We start from the raw sequence: 23,199 nt of genomic DNA on the forward strand, positions 1-23,199 counted from the left end.
ATCTGTGGACAGAAGATGCAGTGGGACAGACCGGTTGGTGCTTTGCCCAGCCTTGTGAACACACTACACCAGTCATATTTGTTATTTTAAATGTGATTTTATATGGGTAATAATGGACTTACTACTCAACACAATTTTTCTCCAAACAGCTCAAAGGAGCTGCACCTGTGAACTGAACCAGGATGACCTCCAACCCTTTACTCATCACTGATTGCCGACAACCTTGTGAACCTTATGACGTTAATAGCTCCTGCAACATAACACCAAAGGCCTGTTTGTATAGGGTGGTTGAATAGATACAATCTAATCTGTGTGTTTGACAGAAAAATACATATACAAACAACATAAAGAAATGTGAAAGAGCGTGAAACAAAAAGTGCAGCAGTTATCATTTAGAGTGAGATAAATTGATTCTCTGCTGACCAAGACTTCAAAGTAAAAGGGCCTGGTGGACTCTGCATAGCCCCCAACACTTAGCCAGCCCCCACCGGTGTCCGTCCCCCCATCTCCTGTCTGGGTCATGAGCAGTGCTGAGCAGGGATCAGAAGATCAGAAGATCAGAGGACCATGCCCTTTCCACTCAGGCTGTGAACTCTTCACAGGAATGCCACAGTAATTTTAATTCTGAAGGTTGCTTCTCTCGTCACTCACCTGCAGAAAAATAGCTAGTAAAATACTTTGAACATTGAATGGACTAAATGGTCTTATTATGTACGTATGGCAGTCAGATGGTCTTGCATCTGGCTGCCAACAGATTCATGAGTTTAATAGATGTGTAGTAATAAAAAAATGCAGTGTTGGTCTTTCTAAGTAAGATGTCATGTTGAAAATATGTAACTTTACTACTGTATAAAACTTAAACAAAATCATGTCAGTCATATAGTCTCTCTCTCAAACAGAAAAACATGTTGTTTGTCACAGGATAGTATATGTACTGTATATATGTATTGATTTACAATCTTAACAACCTTAACCATAATAATTACATGCCCAACTCTTACACTAACCTTAACCCAAAACCAAGTCTGAACCCTACAATTTAATGGTCAACCTTGTGGGAACTAGATTTCAGCCTCAAAATGTAATTTATACACACACACTCATACACATACACACACACACACACACACACACACACACACACACACACACACACACACACACACACACACACACACCCTGCAACTACCAATTCAACGGCATAAATAATAAAGAAAATACATTGAGTTATAACTTACATAGGATTGTTTACTGTAATTGCATAACATTACATAAATTACATATATTAATAAAGAAGATGCGCTCATGATAATATATATGTAAGGGTTAAGATGAATTACTGTAAACAAATGAATTCTAGAAATGATAGAGATTTGGATTTAGCAGTCCCTGGACAATGCATCTCCTTAAGGTAACTTCCTAACCCTAAGCATGGCACCCCAAGGCACAGGGGCATAATAAGCCATGCAATTGAAAGCAGATGTACACACACACACACACACACACACACACACACACACACACACACACACACACACAGATGTTCATTGTTACACCATGTCAAGCTTCTCATCTTTTTCTCATACAGATGAAAGCAGCAGATTGTATATTTTGCTTTTATTTTTATGCCCTCTTTTTTATGGCATGCACCAAACACCAAGACAATTCATTGTATGTGTAAACTTACTTGGCAATACAGTTTTTTTCAATTGCTTGCACACTTTTTGCAAAACATTACACAAAGTGATTTACAAAACACTAAACACTTGTATGCATTTGACACAGAAATTTATCATGATGTCATTACCTTGCAATTTCAAAGCAAAGGCTTTCAAATGAACACACCCATGAACCAATTGGTTAAACACAGCCACCAGGTGTGCACACACACTGGTGCTTAATTGTAGACACACCAATCAGGTTTAAGCACTATAAAAAGGCAACAGGTAAGTTCACCTGTCTTCAACAAAAATGGACGGTGTCAGAGGAAGAGTTTACAGTTCCATACCTTCCACCATACTCCCCCTTCCCAAACCCCATCGAGGAGTTCTTCTCAGCATGGCGGTGGAAGGTTTTATGATCTCCGGCCCTATGTCCAGATGGCCCTCATTCAAGCTATGGAGGAAGCATGTGATCAAATTGAAGCAGCATCCATACCAGGATGGATTTGTCACTCCAAAAGATTCTTCCCACGTTGCCTTGCAAATAAAAATATAGCCTGTGATGTTGACGAGGCCCTGTGGCCAGATCCGGCTAGGCGAGATGTTTAGGTTTTTTTCTTTTTTTTATTCAGTACTGAACTGGATATGTAATTTATGTTACAGTATTACTGTAAGCTTACAGTACAATGGCACGTTCAGTAATACTGTATGAAAACTGGAAAATGTTTTGTTGAAATGTTCAGTATTGACTGACTTGAGTACATAAAAAAATATATATTTTCATTAGTCTGCACAATTGGTGTCATGTGGTGTTGGTGAATATATTTAAAGTAAATGCTAAAAGTGTTTTAGGTTGAGCACAGGAGTGTTTAACTGATTCAAACAAAATCAGACCATATGATGGTTGTGTTTATGTTATGACATCAAAATAAGGTTTTTATAAGACATTGTATAGTTTTGACAAACGTATTCCATTTTGCAAATGATCTGAGGTGTTGTGCTACTTTGGTGTAGTGTTGTGCTGATTGTGTGAAGGGGTTTGAAAAACCGGGCCCTGTTTTCAAAATTGTGTTTAAGCAATTGAAAAAACCTTAACCTTACTCTGATTCTGATTCTGTTGATTACAGAGAACATAGTGCCCTCTAGTGTCAAAGACAGGAGCTGTTGAGAGACAAATTGAGGCAGCAGGTGGTGAGTGAAATTATGAGCAGAGGAAGAGCAAGATGCAGAAGAAGAAACTGTGGAACACTTATTGTTTCAATTTCTAAAAGTAACATGTTAATCAGTGTAATCATCTGTATTTCTGTAATATTGGACAATAAAAATTAAGCAACAATTAATGAAGTAATCGCACATGGGAGAGGTTATTCTTCTGGTCTGCCAGGCACCTTTCTGCCAGAAAGCCTGACGTAGTATAAAAAGCAACAAAGAACATGCAGGGAGGAGGTCATGGTGGATGAATAGATCAAACACAGGAGTTCATCCACAGGACTGGGTTGACTTATTATTTTGAGACTAGTTAAATTATTATTTTCTGTTTTTTAATATTATAATTATTTTCAACTAAACTTCCTGGTTAGGTTTTGGAAAAGATCATAGTTTGGGTTAAAATAGACCCTTTCATAATGTTAACCGCATGTAATTATTGATAATATTTCACATGACCAGCTCAAAATGTCTTCAGACATATAGCCAAACAAAGACTTGCACTCACACTAGAGCAGGTGAAAACATGCAACATTGTCATTATAGAGTATTCGTGGATTTTCAGGGTTCCCTTACAATATCTGACAAGCTGTTTGAAGATTTGCTGTACCTGCCAGCTCTTAAACAGGAAACCACCCTAGGGCAATATCTGTTTCGGAAAATGTAATTACTGTAAAAAGATGATGACTCATTAACAAGTTACTGATTTATTAATATTTTGTAATACTTATTTTCAGAAGTTACACCAGAATTGACGTCATATCAATGTTGGTGTAATGTGTGTAGCACCAGATGTGTACTGGGTTTTGTGTTACTGTACAGGCTGTCACATTGGATGACAAACTTCTTGTTCATGCTGTTCAAACTCAAGTTCCTACTGTACTTTTAGTACAACATGGAGCTCTTAAAAGATATTAAGAATTATTGTTGCTTGATGTCTTTATTTGGCCTTACATACTGAATTGAATGTACATGAAATATGTGTAGACATATGTATTTTGTGGTTTCGAATGAAACTTTTTTGTTGTGTTACAGCACCCCCTTAAGTTTCAATTTAGCATTTAGCTCCCCCTTCTTCCTAAGCTTTCATTTGTCATTTACAATTATAAATCTATGTATCCACAATTTCTCTACCAACTTATCCTGTGCAGATTTGGAAGGTTGAAGCCTAGCACACAATGGGTGAGAATGAATTGTATTACTAAAGCGTCAATAATTCAAATTTTATGTGACAGTAAAATAAAAACACGTTTTTATAATCACAGGGACATTTTTAATATTCATGAAGCATGAACATGAATTCCTAGCACTGACTTGCGTGAGTGAGGTGAATATTTGTGATGTTTCAGTGAAATGTGTTAATCTGCAGCAGAGGGATCAGAGCCAGCAGAGGATGGAAGGAGGCCTTTGCCATTTCCTTCTCCTGTTTATGAGAAAACCAGATGGATACAGAGCAGAGCACAACATGCGTAGGATGGCGAAGAGCTGCCAACAGGCTGGTGGTGACACCTGCTCATGTTTCTAGAAACCTTTCAATTCCACCAACACTCAACTAGTTAGAAATGACAATGAACCTGATTGTTTGTCAGGAAATCAAACTACCAAGGAACAGCAGGAATAAGGGAAGGTAACACAATGTGACAAACAGAAACACTACGCCACGCTTAGTTTGTGTTAATTAGCAAATGTTAGCATGCTAACAGAAAGATGGTGAACATGATAAACAGTATACCTGTTTAGCATCAGCATGTAAGCAGGTGACCATATTGGCATGGTTGGAACTGAACTACACACACATGCTTCTTTTGTATTGTTCCCTACACATTCATAAACTGCATGTAAAAATAACAATGAAACTGCTGCACACGCACAGAAAGAGTGTAAGTGGCATTTACGTTATTACGTTATTTAAGTTATTTTCATGGTTTATGGTAAAAAGAAAATGCTCTATCACCTCTTTTTGACCCCCCAAAAATCGATACAGGCAGTTATTATGTCATAAATTTGGCTCCATTGTAAGTGTCATTCCAAGCGTTTTTCCAAGAGGGCGCTCTTTCCATGTTATGATCGGGAAATACTATCCTGACTTTTCCCTCTTCTCCACTGTGCCTCTTTTCTCACAGTGCTCACACACACGCACACAGGCACACACAAAGATACACTGCACACACAGAATGGTCTCCTCGGCTCCCCAGGTACTTTGTGGTTTGAATGCCTTCAGGCAGAACACATACCGCAGACCCAACCACACACACACACACACACGCACGCACGCACACACGCGCGCGCGCGCGCACACACGCACGCACACGCACGCACGCACGCACACACACGCACCCATACACTTAAAGTTCTGCACCTTCTGAATCCAAACCCAGTTGCCATAATTTGATTTTTTGTCTCTTCAATTCCTTCTTCAGCAGTTCTTGTCAGTCTTTTGTGTATTTTATCTCCACGGTACAAGCCAACATGTTGCCATCAAATGTTGTGGGTTCAACCATTTCCAAGGTCTGACGGAAGGGTGAAGGAAGAAGTGAGTTAGGAAGGATTATGAAGGAGGTCTGGGATGTGGGCAGTGTTTGAAGAAGAGGAATGTATCAGACAGTCGGGTAAGCATATGTGGTAGCTTGAACACACACACGCACACAAACACGCACACACACACACACACACACACACACACACACACACACACACACACGCAGACACATTAACACCACACATAGTTCCATGCAGTTTCAGACAGTTTCATTGGGAATTTAAGACAACTTGTCTCTGTTCTGTAGCTCCTGATCAAAAAGGTAAGTGTCAATCTGTTGTGGTTTCTCGTCTGCTTCCATTCTGCAAGGCAGGCAAAACTGGAAATGTTCAAATCTACATTGTGTCTGTTTAATTACAGTTGGTTTGATGAGGCATGATTGCATAATCTCCTGGAAACATTTTGTGCGTGTACTGTAAGACTGCTGTAGGTAAGAAAGGTCAAATGAAACATTGAAAACATGCTGATAGAGTCAAACTTCCTGATGATGCAAACCTTTCTCACTAAATGCTGTGTCATTCAGTAACTGAGAGTCTGAACGCGTGTGTGTGTGTGTGTGTGTGTGTGTGTGCGTGTGCGTGTGCGTGTGCGTGTGCGTGTGTGTGTGTGTGTGTGTGTGTGTGTGTGTGTGTGTGTGTGTGTGTGAGAGAGAGAAAATGTGTGCTTGTGTGGACAGTAACTTTTTGGGTATTACTGTTACCATTTTCCCCTCTCATACTCAGAAGTTTGAAGTGTGTCCAAAAGCAGCCATCTTAAACAGTGCCATGCAATTTCCATTAATTTAATTTTTTTTTTTTTTTAACACAATGCCATAAAGAGAGGCTGCTGTTGAAAAACAATGTAACTTTGCATAATTTTATTACTTAATGTCAGAGTACTGCATTTCAGGGTGGGGGACTTGCAAGAGACGGATTAAACACAATTAGGAGTCTACAGTCATGCAACCAGTTCTGTATTTAGACACAGCAGAGCTGTTGATGTTTAGTAGGTCAGTGGCTATCAAACTTTTTCACATCAAGGCCCCTAAACTGACACAAATTAGACCACGGACCCACATTTGATAAGATTTCGTCCCAGGGTCCCCCATCTGATAGAATTTTTGCTTTTAGATGTTTTGTTACAGAAAGTGTATTAAACCCATGATCAAAACAGTCATACATTCTGTCATTGTGTTACTTATGGATCGTATTTTAATGAAATAATTATTCCCCTTTTTGCTGGGGACCCCCTGGAACTCCTTCAAGGACCCCCTGGTAGGTAATGTTGACCATGTTAGTGTAGCCTGTTAACATGCTAACATTTTCTAGTTAGCATTAAACAAAACACAAAGTATGTGTTGTGTATGTGTTAGTGTTGCTGGTATTTGGTCATAAACCAAAGTATTTTCGAGCAATTGAAACTTTGACCTGATGATGACCATGGAGAAAAAACATAAAGGGTAACTACTGTTTTTTTCAACCATATTTTCCTATGTTTTTGTGTCTAAGTGACTGATGGGAACAACAATCTTTGAAACTGGTCCAGCATTGAGCAAGATCGCTGCAGTCGGCAACGGCGAAACAAGTTACAATGTAACTAAGTTAATAGGGCAATTGTCCAGCTTGTATTTACCTTCACAAAAGTGCTCGTTTTGCCACTGACAGGCTCAGATTTATATTCCAAGTGTCTGACAACATTATGGAAAGGATTGCTAAGGAGGTCGACCTTTCTGTTAAAGAGTAAGATCCTTTTTTTAAAACATAAAAACCCACCAGACTTTATGTAAATAAACAGTAATTTTAGCATCGTAAAATACACTTCATTCAAAGTCGACAGAAACAAAATAAAACTATTTTGGGTCGTCTTTCCACTTTTCCAACCATCACAACTCTAGTTTTTGTTGAAATAAACACATAGTTTACCGATTTACATGTGAAAATATGTTGGCTCTATACATGCTAAAAGTGTTTTTTTAAATGGAGTCTGGTGGGTTTAGCACTAGCGACTTCAGAGCTGTTTCTGGTCAAACAGAAAGGTCTCAAAGTGGTTTTAAAGATCTATCTCTGAAGGGACACCATAATGTGTTTCCATAATGTTGTCAGACACTTAGAATATTAATGTGAGCCTGTCAGTGGCAAAACAAGCACTTTTGTGAAGGTAAATACAAGCTGGATAATTGCCATATTAACTTATTGTAGCTTGTTTCACTGCTGCCAACTGCAGCATTCTTGCTTAATACTGAAACCATGTCAAAGATTGTTGTTCCCATCAGTCACTTAGACACAACAACATAGGAAAATAGGGTTGAAAAAAACAGGGGTCACCAAATTACAAATTACAATTCATCCTGAGATGAACATGAATATCTGTACTAACTTTCCTAACAATTTGTCTGGTAGATTTTAAAATATTTACCTGATAAGTGAAAACAAGGTCATTTGGATTCATTCTCTTTTTTTTTAAGATTATTTTTTGGGGGGTTTTCCCTTTATTATATAGTCATCTATACAGTGGATAGACATGAAAGGGGGAGAGAGATGGGGGATGAGGGCGCAGCAAAGGGCAGCAGTTCGGATTCAAACCCGCACCTCTGCAGGACTCAGCCAACATGGGACTAATGCTCTTACTAGGTGAGCTAGAGGCCGCCCCATTTGGATTAATTCTCAGTGAAATATAAATGTCTGTACAAATGTTCAGGCAATCCATCCAACAGTTGTTGAAATATTCTGCATCAAAATGTTGGATCGATCGACCGTCAGACCGCAGGGCATCAAACAAAACAACAATTTAGGCCAGTGTTTCCTAATGGGGTTACGCATACCCTAGGGGTGCTATTGTGTACTGTATAGGTACGATTTCTTTTTAATGTTAACAAAAAAATTATAATAATGCATAATTCCTAAAATGATCACACTATAATAATGAATTAATTTAGTGATGATGTGAAATATAGCATTTAGGTAAATGTTTTTTAGTTACGATGTTGTTTCAGTCAGGAACACTCTCGTCATAGATTTAACCATTTATTGCAACAAATGGAAATGCAGTTATGCTTGGCGCTGATGGCTCCACTCTTGGTAATGCGCCCTGGACCAGCCAAGCAGCATGCTAAGCTGAAATAGGGAGCATTATGCAGAAACCGCCCTGAGTGTAAAAGAGCGAGCCAAAAGAAAGAAATTGACAACCATTTTAAAATAAAGTCCTAACAAACCATGTGTCAGGGGGTACTTAATATTTAAAAAGGAACACTATTGAACTAAGTTTGAGAACCACTGATTTAGACCATTTCTAAAAATGAAGGTCAAAGCAGATGCTGCAGAGGTAGTATGGGTCAAGAAAATCCCTGGATCCTCCAATTCCCATAATGCAGCTTGACAGCATTTTTCATTTGACTCTCCCTGCCTCGTAAATGCCCACATCAGACTCCAAACTAAATGACCTGCAGGCTCTCTGTAAAAAAAAAACAAGGAAAAAAAAAGAAAGTTGTTCAAATGCCCATGCCAAAATACCAGTGTGATATCACTTATGTAAGTCATTAGTTTACACTTGACAAAGCTCTTACAGAGCCACAGAAGACATTCACACATTTATAAAATTGCTCATCATGACTATTACATTGACTTTGACATGTACAATCTGTTATTTAACTCCTTTTTTTGTTTTGTTTAATTTGCAGGATTACATATCTCACCGGCTGTCTCCATGACTCTCCTGTGCTGTGCCGTGTTGGTGTCTCTGTGTGTTTTTAAATTGGCTTCAGCCACTGTTATAGCTGACATGGACTATGGAGATGTTCCTCTGTGGATTAATCGCCTGCTGGGTGAGCCCAGTGTGATGAGCCTGCGGGGACGGATGGACCCAGCCTGGTTCCGAGCCACCAACCCCCAGGCCTGCCCTCAACAGTGTGACTGCCCCATCCAGTGGCCCACGGCGCTCTACTGTGACCACAGAGGCCTGGCAGACATCCCTGACCGCCTGCCGGACAGAACTCAATACCTGTTTCTACAGGTAGGACAAACACTGATAAGGGCACTGAGCGAGTGTTGTCTTTACAATGGTCTACCACTAGTGTTCACATTGTATACTTCCCACAGTGGCTGACCTCCACTGCGCTGTACTGTATATCATGTTTTATTTTAACTGTGAAAGTGTGAAAAATCATAGTCTGTTTCTTTTGTTTCCAGGGTAACAACATCTCGACCCTGTCCTCTTCTTTTCTGGCCAACATTACTGATCTACGCTGGCTTATCCTGGATCACAACCAGCTGCAGAGCGACAAGCTGGACCAGGTTGCGCTGCAGAACCAGGCCCAGCTCTGCTACCTTTTTGCAAACCACAACCACCTGAGATCAGTGCCCAGCGCTCTACCAGCTGGACTCAAGCAGCTGCGACTGGCACACAACCAAATCAGCAGCATCAGCCCTGGAGCTTTCCAGAACCTGCACAACCTGACGCAGCTGCTGCTGCAGGGAAACAGACTACAAACCATCACAGAGGGAGACCTGAAAGGTAATAATAGTGTTATGTGTAATTTCCTTTCTTTATACATGCAAAATCTACTTTGGGGTGGAAATTAAGAGAGTCTTGCTCTTGTGTTTCTATTTACATCATACAAAAAAATACAGTAGACAAAAGAAAAATGCCTGGCCATTGCTGGCTAGAAGGGTCCATGGTTGAGGTCAAGGGGTTATTTATAATTCCACAGTGATTTGATTTCATGTAGGTCTATTCATTTTTGTACTTGTAACTGTGATTAGGCCTACATCTCACACGCTGATGTTTGGCCCTGAGACAGTCTGACTACACTCATTAACACTGAATATTACTGGCATTTAACAGGACAATGTTTACACTCATTCTATCCATCAAACACATTTGTCAGTATTAATTTTAGCATTTGTGTGTGTCTTCCCCTCATTTTGCAGGTCTGGTCAGTCTGAATCTGCTGGACCTCAGTGGGAATTTGTTCTCGTCTGTCCCCAGACATTTACCCCCTTCAGTCCAGCAGCTCTACATGTCTAAAAACACTCTTTCAGGGCTGGATGAAGACAGTTTTGTGAGATTTCTCCACCTTAAGTACCTTCGTCTAAGTCACTGTGGTCTGGAGAGCAGCGGCATCCACCTTCAGGTTTTCAACTTCTCCAGCTTGGTGGAACTGGACCTTTCTTATAACAAACTTACAACCATTCCCACAGTCCCCACCACCCTGCAGTACCTCTACCTGGAGGCCAATGAAATACAAGGTGAGGGGCATACAAAGACAAAACATGCACATACACAAAGACACAAAAATTCATCACCTTTCACTGTCACTGACTGTTCGATGCTAATTTCCCACACATATGCACACATTCCTAAATTTACAATTCAACAATCCACTCACTTTGTGACAGCAAAGTAAAGTATAACTGTGGTATGTGGCTGACTGACCACCTAGGGATGCCTGAATCATGTTGTGAGGGAGAAGAAGAAATGTGGAAAAAGTGACAGGAACCGCAAAGAAACCCGCACAGTCCTAGCCTCCTCGAACACAGCCGGCCCTCATCACTGCATATGGGCACGGGAGGGGCTGGGGTTTGGCAGCTAGCAGGCGATGCGAGTCAGAGATGGAAGACAAGAGACAAAGAAGGGAGGGGAGGGGCATCAGAGACATGGAAAGAGAAAAAGCAAGGACAGGGTGGAGAAGAGGAGAGGGAATATCGGGTGGTTCGATCAGGGGAAAGTAGGTTAGCAAAGAAGAGAGGAGAGTGGTATGAAAACATCTGTGATGGATTCAAAGGGAAGAATGCCAGATGAGCCAAAAGCACATGCTGTTCCTCTCTTCATGGTCTCCTCTTTCCCCTCTCTCTCTCTCCCTCTCTGTCTCTGTCTGCTCCCCATCACGCTGGCCTTTTTTGGCCAATAGGATTCTAATAACATTGCAGCAGACTTGAGCCCTTTTGACTCACATGACCATCCGGCAGCAATGACCTGGCGTGCAATTTTGGCTCACGGGCTCTGGCAAAGTGAAAGTATGTTCCTGACCCGTGAGGCAGCAGACAGCGGGGCTTTGTACCAAAGGGACAGACAGACAGCAAAACACTTTCACGAAAACACACACCTCATCGTCTAGCTAGCACCGTGACAGCTACCGCAGGTCTTGTCTGCCAAAGCCTACATTCTGGGCCACGGCAGGCTCTACTACTGAAATAAAGTGAGAAAGCAAAAGACAGCGTTGTGGTTTCCTCAACACAGCACCTGCAAGACATACAGGAAATGCAGACTCTATGATAAAATCCTGTTTGTTTTCTGTCTGTTCACCACAGAGTTCAATGTGACCAGTTTCTGCAGAGAGGTGGGATTTCTGTCCTACTCTAGGATAAAGTTCCTACGATTGGATGGAAACAAAATGTCCTACCACCAGCTGCCATCTGACTGGGTCTTCTGTCTGCGAGTGCTTGAAAGTATTTATATCTGATCCACCTTCTGAACATGCAACAAAATAGGGTTACCATATGTGACTGGCCAACCTCATCTAGAGAAAAGCGTGATTCAACTCAAGGTTTTTGTTTTATATGCAACTTGCACTTGTGAAGTCAAACAACTTAGCATTATAAACCAGAGTAAAATACTTTAATTCATTATGTCTTCAATACATACCCAGGCAATGAAGGGAAGACCGATCTTCAAAAGATGCCAAAGCTTGAACTTGTACACTAAACATGTGTTATTTTATGCCAAAAGTCCTGATCAAAACATTTATCATACCACCAGTGCATTCCCATGTCTCTCTCTCTCTCTCTCTCTCTCTCTCTCTCTCTCTCTCTCTCTCTCTCTCTCTCTCTCTCGCTCTATCTCTCTCTCTCTCTCCATCTTTTCCAAGTTCTGCCTCAGCCGGGTCGTACATCTGTGTGTTATTACCAAATAGGAACTGTGACAAACCCTTACATCTCTGACTGTACAAAATAATGTGCTCTGGTTAAACGGAGTTGTATTATGGGGAAAGGGAAACATGTATGAATGGCAAAATTCAGTAGCTTTCCCATGAGAGATTCAGACTAAGTTAGCTGGACAGTGTTAAACAGCCCCACCAATGGACACACATGGACTATAAAAATGTTTTGATAAAACTATTGAAAATCTTCAAATTTTGAATGTGAATTTCCAGTTGCAGGATTAATAAAGGCATGTCTTCTTCTTCTAAAACCTCTTTTTGCAAAATATTGTTACATTAAACTTTGATTTGAAAGCTGATGTCCATGATCCTAAAACGTGAAACTTGGTTTGTACAACTAACAGAAAAAATAAAATGGACATTTAGATAATATTGTGTACTTGTCTTTTTTTTACTTTTTCTTTTTTCTTCTTTTAAAGCTGCTGCAATGCTTAACCTATCAATACCAAGACCTGTAAGCAATCTAGAGACAACACTTACACCATAAACTTAACCATATTAATAATTTACCATATTAATCATACAATTAGTAAATATTTATAACCAAAAAAAAGAACATTTTACATTAGTACCAGCCTCAATTAAGGGGAGATAATCTGCTGTATATATCTTCTTCTTTGTTTAGATTTTGTCTGTTTGTGTTTTTATAAATACAAATTAATAATGAATTCAACTTTATTGCCATACAGTAAGTACCAGTGGAATGCGTTCTAGCATCTAACCAGATAGTGCAAACAGTTAAAAAGTGCAGATATATGTCAAATATGAATGAATGGACAGAAAGCACAATAAATCAATGAGGTAGTCTAATAAGAGATGTAATCTCACATCTCTATACAGTATGTTGCTAGAATATGTACAGTATGAACATGCACAGTGTAGAAAGAAGCCATTATGTACAGCTAAATATGCTCAGAGTTAAATTCAGATCATGGAAGAAGCAAATACAGCAGGCACAGAGACCTACTACGTGGCAGCAGCAGAGTAACAGTACTGTCCTGTTGTGTTACCTTGACATTTGTCCTTTAATGGTGCATTAAAAGATTTGTGGTTGACTTCTGTTTGACTTCCATTTGTGTGTAATATTTCTGCACTTTGTTTTTCAAGCCTGCGTTTTGTCACGATGTCTCACAGTGTTTCAGTTTATTCTGTTGGAGGAAGCGTCCAACCGACTGAGGAGCTCTCATACTGTGTTGAGACACATGACACTATGGTATTAATAACAGTTGCCGATGGGAGTCAAAATTAGTAGCTTCACTAACAAAAATTATGTAACTTATTTTGTCCTGCAAACAGAATACTATTCACTTTTGTATCCAAATCTGTCGAACACACCATTCAATGCTGCACGCGTGGGAGTTTGATTGAAACCTTAGTGAGTTGATTTGAAACCTTAAAAAGATAAACAGGAGCAAGACAGCAACTGAATGAATATTACTGTATTATGTGTGCACCAGAGTGTGCTTTTATCTACAAAACACCAGTGAATTATAGAATGCCTGCACAATGCTGACACACTAATCATCTACATTTCCTCTCAATGCCACAAATCAAGAAGGAAGTGACATGGAGTCCTTGTGTTCCTGTTCACTCAACTAGTGAAGACTCTTATAATCTTCAAAAAGTCACTTTTCTCATAATGACAAAACTTCCTAATAATAATGAGGTAGAGATGCATAGATAAAAGCAATACATATAGTACATTTATGAATCAGTGTTAAAGAGTAAAAAGATATGTTTCCTTAAACTGATGTTTCCTGTAAATGCTTACTGTAAGTACAGGCACTCAACTACTACCCAATAACTACTCAAAGTACTCTATTTGTGTGTGTGTGTGTGTGTGTGTGTGTGTGTGTGTGTGTGTGTGTGTGTGTGTGTGTGTGTGTGTGTGTGTGCCATTACTAAAGCCACTATCATATTTTCCAGGTGACACTATGTCTTTTAATGCAGTGTAAAGTGTCTGATCAGACTTGTGCTATGTTTGGACCCACATTTACCAGAGTCACTAACACATAGTTCCTTTGAGTGAAGAGTATTAACCATAAAAGTCTGTGTGAGCTTGTTCCAATGACGACCAGCTGGCAGTCTACTGAAGTCATGATGGAAAGTTCACTGGTTCCATGTTGCTGCTGAGAGGCTGTAAACACAATACAAGCAGCCTATCTGCTACATCACGCTATTTTAAAAGAACAGTTTGACATTTTGGGAAACATGCTTAGTCACTGTTTTGCTGTCCACTCCTTTATAAGAGGTTGGAGCCAGTAGACAGTTAGCTTAGCTAGCTTAGGGGGAAACTGCTAGCCTGACTCTGTCCTGCCATAGATTCTCTATAACTGGAGATAGCTCATTTCACGCTGCCCCAATGGTATGAAACGGGACACACTTCCTGTCTCCTAAGTGGGCGGGGCCACTTTTGAAAGTCAAGTTAACATCATGTGCATGGATTAAAAAATATATTTTTATTTATGTTTCCTTTGGACTGAGCCAGGCTAGTTGTTTCCCCGTTTCCAGTCTTTATACTAAGATAAGCTAACCAGCTGCATGGTGGCTCTAGCTTCATACATAACGGACAGATTTGAGAGTGGTTTCCATCTTCTCATCTAACTCTCCACAAAAAGGCGAATAAGCGTATGTTGAAATATTCTTTGAATCATGTTTAACTTCTCTGTGACCCTTATGGAGGTCAGCGCTATAGAACTATTGAACCAGTTAATGCTCATCCTCAGCTGCTCTGACACTTGTCTTATTGTCACCTGTCTCTTTTATTAATGTGAGATTAGCTACTTTTCACCACAAACTCTATTTTCCTCTATATGTTTCTTTGTTTTACTGCATTCTGTAAGGCCTGTAAATCACTAGTCCTCGCACACTTAAACCAGACCTCTGCTGCATTCCTGCTTTTCAAAGACGTGAAGCACAGTGATCAAATATGAAGCTCCAATTCATCAGCAGTAACAATACTGATATTTAAAATGAAACACACATTTGAAATATGGTACACTACACAATCCGTATTAGTAAATACTCACAGTGTCTCCCAACCAATTGAGAAGACACAGCTGTAGGTTTTTAGGAATTGCCAGATGGCAGGTGTTAACACTGCAGGACAGAGGCACTGAAGAGCCAGATGGCACATGTGAGCACCTGAAAGGCACATCACAGTGGACTGAACCACTCACTGAAGGTGCTTTAGTTGAATTAAATGCAAGGCATTGAGGTGGTCATTGTCATTAATAGCAGATAGCTAATGTATTTTCTTTCCATCACTACCTTCCAGACTCACTGATTTGGTCAGCTAAGAGGATCTAAATAAAGTGGAAAAATGCTATATAGACATGGAAAAAATAACAATGAAGGAATGTTTACTGGTAGACATCAGTTTTATGGAATTCTGTGAGATCAGGTTGCAAAAAAAGTAGCTCCAATGTGTTTATTGAATTGAATCCTTCTATTCTGGTTTCTCAGATGTTATGGGCTATTTTTCATAGAATTTGGATTGATAGTAATTCATGTTAGTTTACAAGTTATTTCTAATAAAGTGTCATAGTCTGGGGGACTATATTTGCAGCCATTTATAAAAAGAAAAGAACTCACTGACTGTTGGAATCATTAAAGCTCTGGCCATTCCTCTCCTCTGAACTAAACTCTGCCTTGGAAACCATCAGTCAAAACAATCTGAAATGAAGCTCCCTGCGGTGTCATAACAGCAATACAGAGAAGCTCAGGACCCTTCACATATCACACCCCTTAGCCCACAGACTCTCCAGTAGTACAACACTATCTACACAGGTTAGATATGAACTGGTCCAACCACCAAAAACTCTTTTGAATCTAGTTCTAATTTTATCCACTGCTGTCTATGGTCTGTTTTAGCACTGTTAATATTTACAGATGATTCTGAGTTGCTTCTTAATTTGTCCACCATTTCTTTTCTGTTTGAAAGACCAAAACAGAGCTAAAAGGAGAGGCTGTCAGGGTACAATGGTGGACTTGAATGCACGACTCAGGAATCAGAGGTAAAAGGTAAGTGGTTTATTGTTCGAAGACAATGCAGGCAACAGTACAAGTCCAACAGGCAGGAAAACGTGGTCGATAACACAGGCAAAGGATCAGGATACACTGGGAAACTAGACAAGGAAACACTGGAAAGTGAGACACGCAAGGAGCTACAACAATCTGGCAAAGGGTAAGTGAACACAGGTGAGTATATATATACGGGGAATGAGAAGACAACTAGACACAGGTGAATAACATTAGGGCGGAGACAGGTAATCAAAAACGGCGGGAAACAAACAAAGGCAGGAAGACAAGTAAATGGAATGACTACAATCAGTACATTTCAAAATAAAACAGGAAGTCCATAATACACACAGAAAACACAATGAGGCAGACGTGACAGTACCCCTCCCTCTAGGGCCGAACACTGGACGGCCCAGGCTCGGCAGGATGCAGTCTGTAAAAGTCCTGAATAAGACTAGGGTCCACAATATTACTGGCTGACACCCATGATCTCTCTTCCGGGCCGTACCCCTCCCAGTCCACCAGAAACTGACGGCCGCGACCCCTCTTCCTGACCACCAACTTGCGGACGGTATAAACAGGACCCCCGTCAACAAAACGAGGAGGAGGAGGAGGAGGAGGAGGTGATGTGACCGGAACCAGAGCGCTCTCCTTGACCGGTTTAACTTTGCTCACATGGAAAGTGGGGTGAACTCTCATAGACCTGGGCAGTTTCAACTGGGCAGCCACAGGATTGATCACTTTGGACACAGGAAAAGGTCCCACGAACCGAGGAGCCAACTTCCGGCTCTCGGTGCGCAGAGGAAGATCCTTAGTGGCCAGCCACACCTTCTGGCCCACCTGTTAATGGGGCGCCGCAGACCTCCGACGATCAGCTTGCCTCTTGTAGCAGTCTCTGTTGCTCAGTAGAACCTGCCGAGCCCTCGTCCAGGTCCGCCGACAACGCCTGACTAAGGCCACTGCCGAGGGCACCCCCACCTCTCTCTCGTGAGCGGAGAACAGTGGCGGCTGATAACCGTAAGTGCACTGAAATGGTGACAAGCCGGTGGATGAGCAGGGCAGGGTGTTGTGAGCGTATTCCACCCACAGAAGCAGTTTAGACCAGGAAGCGGGACTCCTCGAAACCAGGCAACGAAGACCTGTCTCCATCTCCTGGTTAAGTCTCTCAGTCTGTCCATTGGATTGTGGATGATAACCTGAAGACAAGCTGACCGTGGCCCCGATCAATGTGCAGAAAGCCTTCCAGAACTGGGAGATGAATTGAGGACCACGGTCAGAAACCACATCGGTGGGCAGCCCATGGATCCTGAACACATGGGCGAGCAGAACCTCCGCTGTCTCTTTTGCAGAAGGTAACTTGGGCAGGGGAATAAAATGTACCATCTTGGAAAATCTATCCACCACTGAAAGTGGTGTATAAGTAGTATTACCGTCAGAAGGGGGTAATCCGGTAACAAAGAAATGTAGAAATTTGGAAATGTCTGACCATGGGCGCTTGGGAACAGGCAGAGGCTGTAAGAGACCAACAGAAGCTTGACGTGAAGTCTTGTTTTGGACACAGACTGGACACGCAGCCACATACTCTCCAACCCCTTTCTCCGTAGACAGCCACCAGAAACGTTGCTGTACCACAAAAATGGTCCATCTTGAGCCCTCTTTACCGTTTCCTCCACCTCCCAGGTAATGGCCCCAATAACATAAGACTCAGGCAGAATGTTCGCAGGTTCCTCGGGAGAGGGATCAGGATTCAAACAGACGGAAAAGGGCATCAGGCTTCACATTTTTGGACCCATGACGGTACAACAGGGTAAAGTTAAATCTATTGAAAAACAGGGCCCACCTGGCTTGGTGAGAATTCAGTCTTTTGGCAGAACGCAGGTATTCTTTTGATCTGTCCAGACGAGGAATGGCTGCTCCGCTCCTTCAAGCCAACGCCGCCACTCCTCCAAGACCACCTAACCGCTAGGAACTCTCTGTTGCGAACATCATAGTTCCTCTAAGCTCCAGACAGCTTACGGGACAGGAAAGCACAAGGATGGAGTCTCTCATCTTGCGTTGGGACAGAACGGCTCCAACCCCCACATCAGACGCATCCACCTCCACCACGAACTAGCGTTAGACTGCCGGTAGAACCAACACAGGAGCAGTGGAGAAGCTTCGTTTCAGGCGGGAGAATGACCGCTCGGCTGCTGGAGACCACTGGAATGGCGTCTTGATAGATGTGAGGTCGTGAAGAGGAGCTGCCACAGTACTGAAATTCCTGATGAATTTGCGGTAGAAATTAGCAAAGCCCAGAAACCTCTGGACTTCTTTGCGGTTAGTGGGTGTAGGCCATTCAGCAACCGCTCTCACTTTCTCTGGATCCATCTGGATCTCCCCTTCCGACGCTACGAAGCCCAGCAAGGACACAGTGGACACATGGAACTCACATTTCTCCGCCTTAACATAAAGCTTATTGTCCATGAGTCTCTGGAGCACCAGGTGAACATGTTGAACATGAGAGTCTTGGTCGGATGAGAAGATTAGGATATCGTCCAAGTAAACAAACACAAAGATATTTAACATGTCCCTGAGAATGTCATTAACTAACACGTGAAACACTGCTGGAGCGTTAGTAAGTCCAAATGGCATTACGAGATACTCGTAATGGCCTGTAGGGGTGTTGAAGGCCGTTTTCCACTCGTCCCCACTCCTTATTCTGACCAAGTGGTAGGCGTTACAAAGATCCAGCTTGGTGAAGATCTCAGCCCCCTGAAGCAGTTCAAAGGCAGTGGAAATCAGAGGCAAAGGATAACAGTTTTTTACCGTAATGTCATTGAGTCCCTGTAATCAATACAGGGCCGTAAAGACTTGTCTTTCTTCCCCACGAAGAAGAAACCGGCCCCCGCTGGAGACGAGGAAGGACGAATAATCCCTGCAGCTAACGATGCCTCCACGTACTACTCCTTCATCACTGCCATCTCGGGAGGTGACAGGGAAAACAGATGTCCCTTAGGAGGTGACGTACCAGGCAACAAGGTCTGTGAGGTGGCAACGAAGTAGCCTTAGTCTTGTTGAAAACTTCCTTTAAGTCCAGGTAACATTCAGGAACACCAGAAAGATCAGGAAAGTCGGCAGATTTACTCTCCTGCTGGACAATAGAGGTAACAATGTCACTTCCACCAACCTCAATCTGGGCCGTCTTTTCCCCAGTTGAGTATTTTGCCCGAAAACTAGTCAATGTGAGGGTTTTGTAACGTGCGCCACGGAAACCCAAGAACAACCGGGTGCACAGGGGAATTGAAAAAATGGAAAGTCAGCATTTCCGTGTGACCATCTGGAAAAGTCACCGACACAGGGGGGTACGGTGAGTAATTCGCCAGAGAAGTTTACCATTCAATCCTGCAGCTTCCAAAGGCTTGGAAAGGCAAACAGAGTCCAGCAACAGATCTTTGGCGAGATCCGCATCTATGAGACTGGTGTCCACACCATAATCCACCAGAACAGTTTGAATCCGTGAAAACGATTCGTTGACCAAAATTACTTCCACCTTGGGTCGAGAGGGGCAAACAGGAACATGAGTACGGCTCACCAGCGCCCTCTCTCCTACTGGTGAGCCTCTTCTTTTGCTGGACAGGAAGCAATGAAATGTCCCAGCTGAGCACAAGCACAGATGCAGCGGCCCTCTCTCCTGCAGCGGTGACGCTCCTCCGGCGACAGATGAGTCCGTCCCAGTTGCATCGGCTCCTCTGAAGATCCACTGGTCTGCGAAGATGTGATGCTATAGTTTGAGCGCGATGAAACTCTCTCAACGACTCAGATGTCCTCAGCTGCCCAGTAGAGGAACTGCTCCGCTGCTCTGACATCACAGGTTTAGTACGCTGGAAAACTCTTGATGACCCAAAGAAACTAGTTGATCCTTCATTACGGGTGACAGTCCATGTAAAAAAGCATCAGACAGAGCGGAAGAGTTCCAGCCGCTCTCAGCTGCTAGAATCCGGAACTCAATTGCATAGTCCGAAACCCTTCTCTTCCCTTGTTGCAATCCCACCAAGGCTCAAGCAGCCTCCCTTCCAGGAGAAACATTTTGAAAAATCTGAGTGAAATTCTGAGTGAAACATGAATATGAATCACGTACCACAGATCTTCGGCTCCATTCCGCAGCTCTCCCAGAGAGATGGGAGATAATAAAAGCCACCTTGGCTCAGTCCGTGGGGTATGCAGCTGCTTGTAGTTCAAAATGCAATTCGCATTGCGTCAGGAATGCCCAGCAATCTCCCGACTCTCCCGAAAACCTCTCAGGTCTGGCGAGGTGTGGGAACGGTGAAGAAGGGACTCTCTCCCTGACAGAATCACCTCCCGAAACTGTGGGGCTGGAGACGGCTGTGGAACAGCTCTCAGTGCTGGATATAGCAGATGAATCTCTCACTGTCAACTGCTGAACATGGGCGACAAGCTGGCTGATCTGCTCACCTACCTCACACCACCTACCTCGGAGTCGGCTGAGTCCATCTTGGCCAGATTGTACTGTCAGGGTACAATGGCGGACTCAAATGCACGACTCAGGAATCAGAGGTAAAGGGTAAGTGGTTTATTGTTCAAAGAACAATGCAGGCAACGGTACAAGTCCAACAGGCAGGAAACGTGGTCGATACACAGGCAATAATGCAGGCAACAGTACAAGTCCAACAGGCAGGAAACGTGGTCGAGACACAGGCAATAATGCAGGCAACAGTACAAGTCCAACAGGCAGGAAAACATGGTCGATAACACAGGCAAAGGATCAGGATACACTGGAAAGTGAGACATGCAAGGAGCTACAACAATCTGGCAAAGGGTAAGTGAACACAGGTGAGTATATATACACGGGGGATGGGAAGACAAGTAGACACAGGTGAATAACATTAGGGCGGAGACAGGTAATCAAAAACGGCAGGAAACAAACAAAAGCAGGAAGACAAGTAAACGGAATGACTACAATCAGTACATTTCAAAATAAAACAGGAAGTCCATAATACACACAGAAAACACAATAAGAGCGGAGGCAGACGTGACAGAGGCAATATTGGACATAAACTCACCAGGGGGCCAGAAACACGACTCAAAATTAATACTAATGTTGTTCCGTGTCTGCTGAACATGTAAACAGGCAACAGTTTGCTAACACATTTGTTATATTACAGTTTTTTCCAACTGCTTACACACGTTTTCAAAACTATGTCTCCTTTTTTCAAAACTCAGCACTACTACTCAACTATACACAATTCCCAGAACTGCACACACAAAATGCAAAATGCCTCACATCTCCTTCAAAATGAAACACTGCATTCAAAATGCCATAAACACATCTCAAAATGAAGCATTTGCATCAAATGGCAAACGCTTTTTTCATAATAGTACATTTTTGGATATACCATGTACACACTGTTCTAAATCTAAAGCTCTTGTCTTTCATAGGCTTATATCTACATTTGTCCCTGATGTCATCAGAGATGGCTCTCCTTCTTTCTCTCCTCCTCCTCCTCTTCCTCCTCCTCCTCCTCCTCCTCCCTGTTGTCGTCCCCTGTCTCTCACTCCTCCTTCTCCCCTTGCTCTCTGTCTATTGTTGGCATCCATTGTTCAAAAAAGGTAATCTGACCTTTGACCTATTTATAGGCCTATACTAAAGCAGTGATTGGTTAGTGTTCAGTTAAGCATAATGTGTTTGCACATGTGAGGAATGTGTGTGCGCCCTGGTAAATAAGTGTAGCATTTTGATTGGTTGCGTTTGGAAAAGGAAAGCAAGTCACTCCGGTTAGATTTTTGTGTCTTAGGTAGAGAATTGTGCGTCTTTTTTTTTGAAAAAAGTGTTTTATGCAATTGAAAACTGAGTGAAAGGCTGAGAAATAGCATATGGTTTTGGAGATTTGGTGTGTAGTTTTACACTTTGAGTTAGAGGTTTCAAAAATCATGTGACATGAAAAGATTTTGTGTGTAAGCAGTTGGAAAAAACTGTAACTATAATATGTCAGTGCTTGTTGTTCATAGATTGTTGCACTGTCTCCAAGTGGCCTAAACAATATCAACTAAGGGCACTTTTCAGATTATTCAGACACCACATGAATGCAGCACAAAAGTGTATCTGCCCCGTGATTTGGATCCGCTCCTAAAGGTGTGGACACACAGAGCCGATAATCGGCCGTTGGACAGTCTGGCGAGGTCAGTGACTCGAGTCTGTTCGGTGTGTTCCGTGCCGTCGTCCGTCCAAGGGGCTGTCGTCCTTCATTTTGGCCGATTTGACATGTATAATCGGCGGGGCGGGCACTGCCAGTCGGACTCAAATGACCAGTCTGATTGGTAGAGTGCTAACCCGGAAACGGGGAGCGGAATGAGCGAGACTAGAGTCTCTCAAAATCTGACGAAAATCTTTTAAACTGACCTTTGTTGATCTGAAATGAAGACAGATTCAGCAACTGTATGGCCTATTTCTCGCTTAAAATGTTTTCAGAAACACGTTGAACTATTTTAGTACAATATGAGATCGTATTCTGAACGATCCGCCATGACAGTCTGTCTTTGAATTTCCGGAGAAACAAGACCCATGTGACGCATTCGTCCAATCAGCTGCCGGTTTTTATTTTTGGGCGACAGTACAGATTAGCGGCACCTGCTGTTATGGAGACGTATTACGTCTCGTCGCTTTTGTGTGTTCCAAGGCACTTTTTTGACCAATTTGGGGAGACTGATCAGCCCGACTGCCTTTTCTGCCGACGTTTGGCCGTCGGCTCTGTGTGTCCACACCTTAAGTTTAATGGGTTCCTCCTTGGCCCATGCTTCACCTTTCCACCAAGTTTTATAAAAAATGGAGCCAGCATCCTGCTGACAGGCAGACAAAACAAAAA

At 42.3% G+C, this 23,199-nt stretch overlaps 1 protein-coding gene and 1 long non-coding RNA gene across 2 annotated transcripts; both read left to right on the forward strand.

The window, feature by feature from the left end:
- Positions 1-2,277: 2,277 nt before the first annotated feature.
- LOC116066870 lies at positions 2,278-22,246 on the forward strand. The gene is made up of 3 exons (XR_004109072.2): positions 2,278-2,467; positions 12,371-12,378; positions 22,236-22,246. It is a non-coding gene; the product is annotated as an uncharacterized LOC116066870 (long non-coding RNA).
- On the forward strand, positions 5,272-12,689 carry zgc:113307 (uncharacterized protein LOC553753 homolog). The gene is made up of 5 exons (XM_031323033.2): positions 5,272-5,476; positions 9,062-9,393; positions 9,570-9,894; positions 10,311-10,628; positions 11,691-12,689. The coding sequence occupies exons 1-5, from the start codon at positions 5,434-5,436 to the stop codon at positions 11,840-11,842; spliced, it is 1,170 nt and encodes a 389-aa protein (XP_031178893.1). The 5' UTR covers positions 5,272-5,433; the 3' UTR covers positions 11,843-12,689.
- Positions 22,247-23,199: the final 953 nt, after the last annotated feature.

The sequence above is a fragment of the Sander lucioperca genome, chromosome 6 (genome assembly GCF_008315115.2).
Source record: "Sander lucioperca isolate FBNREF2018 chromosome 6, SLUC_FBN_1.2, whole genome shotgun sequence".
Lineage (NCBI taxonomy): Eukaryota > Metazoa > Chordata > Actinopteri > Perciformes > Percidae > Sander > Sander lucioperca.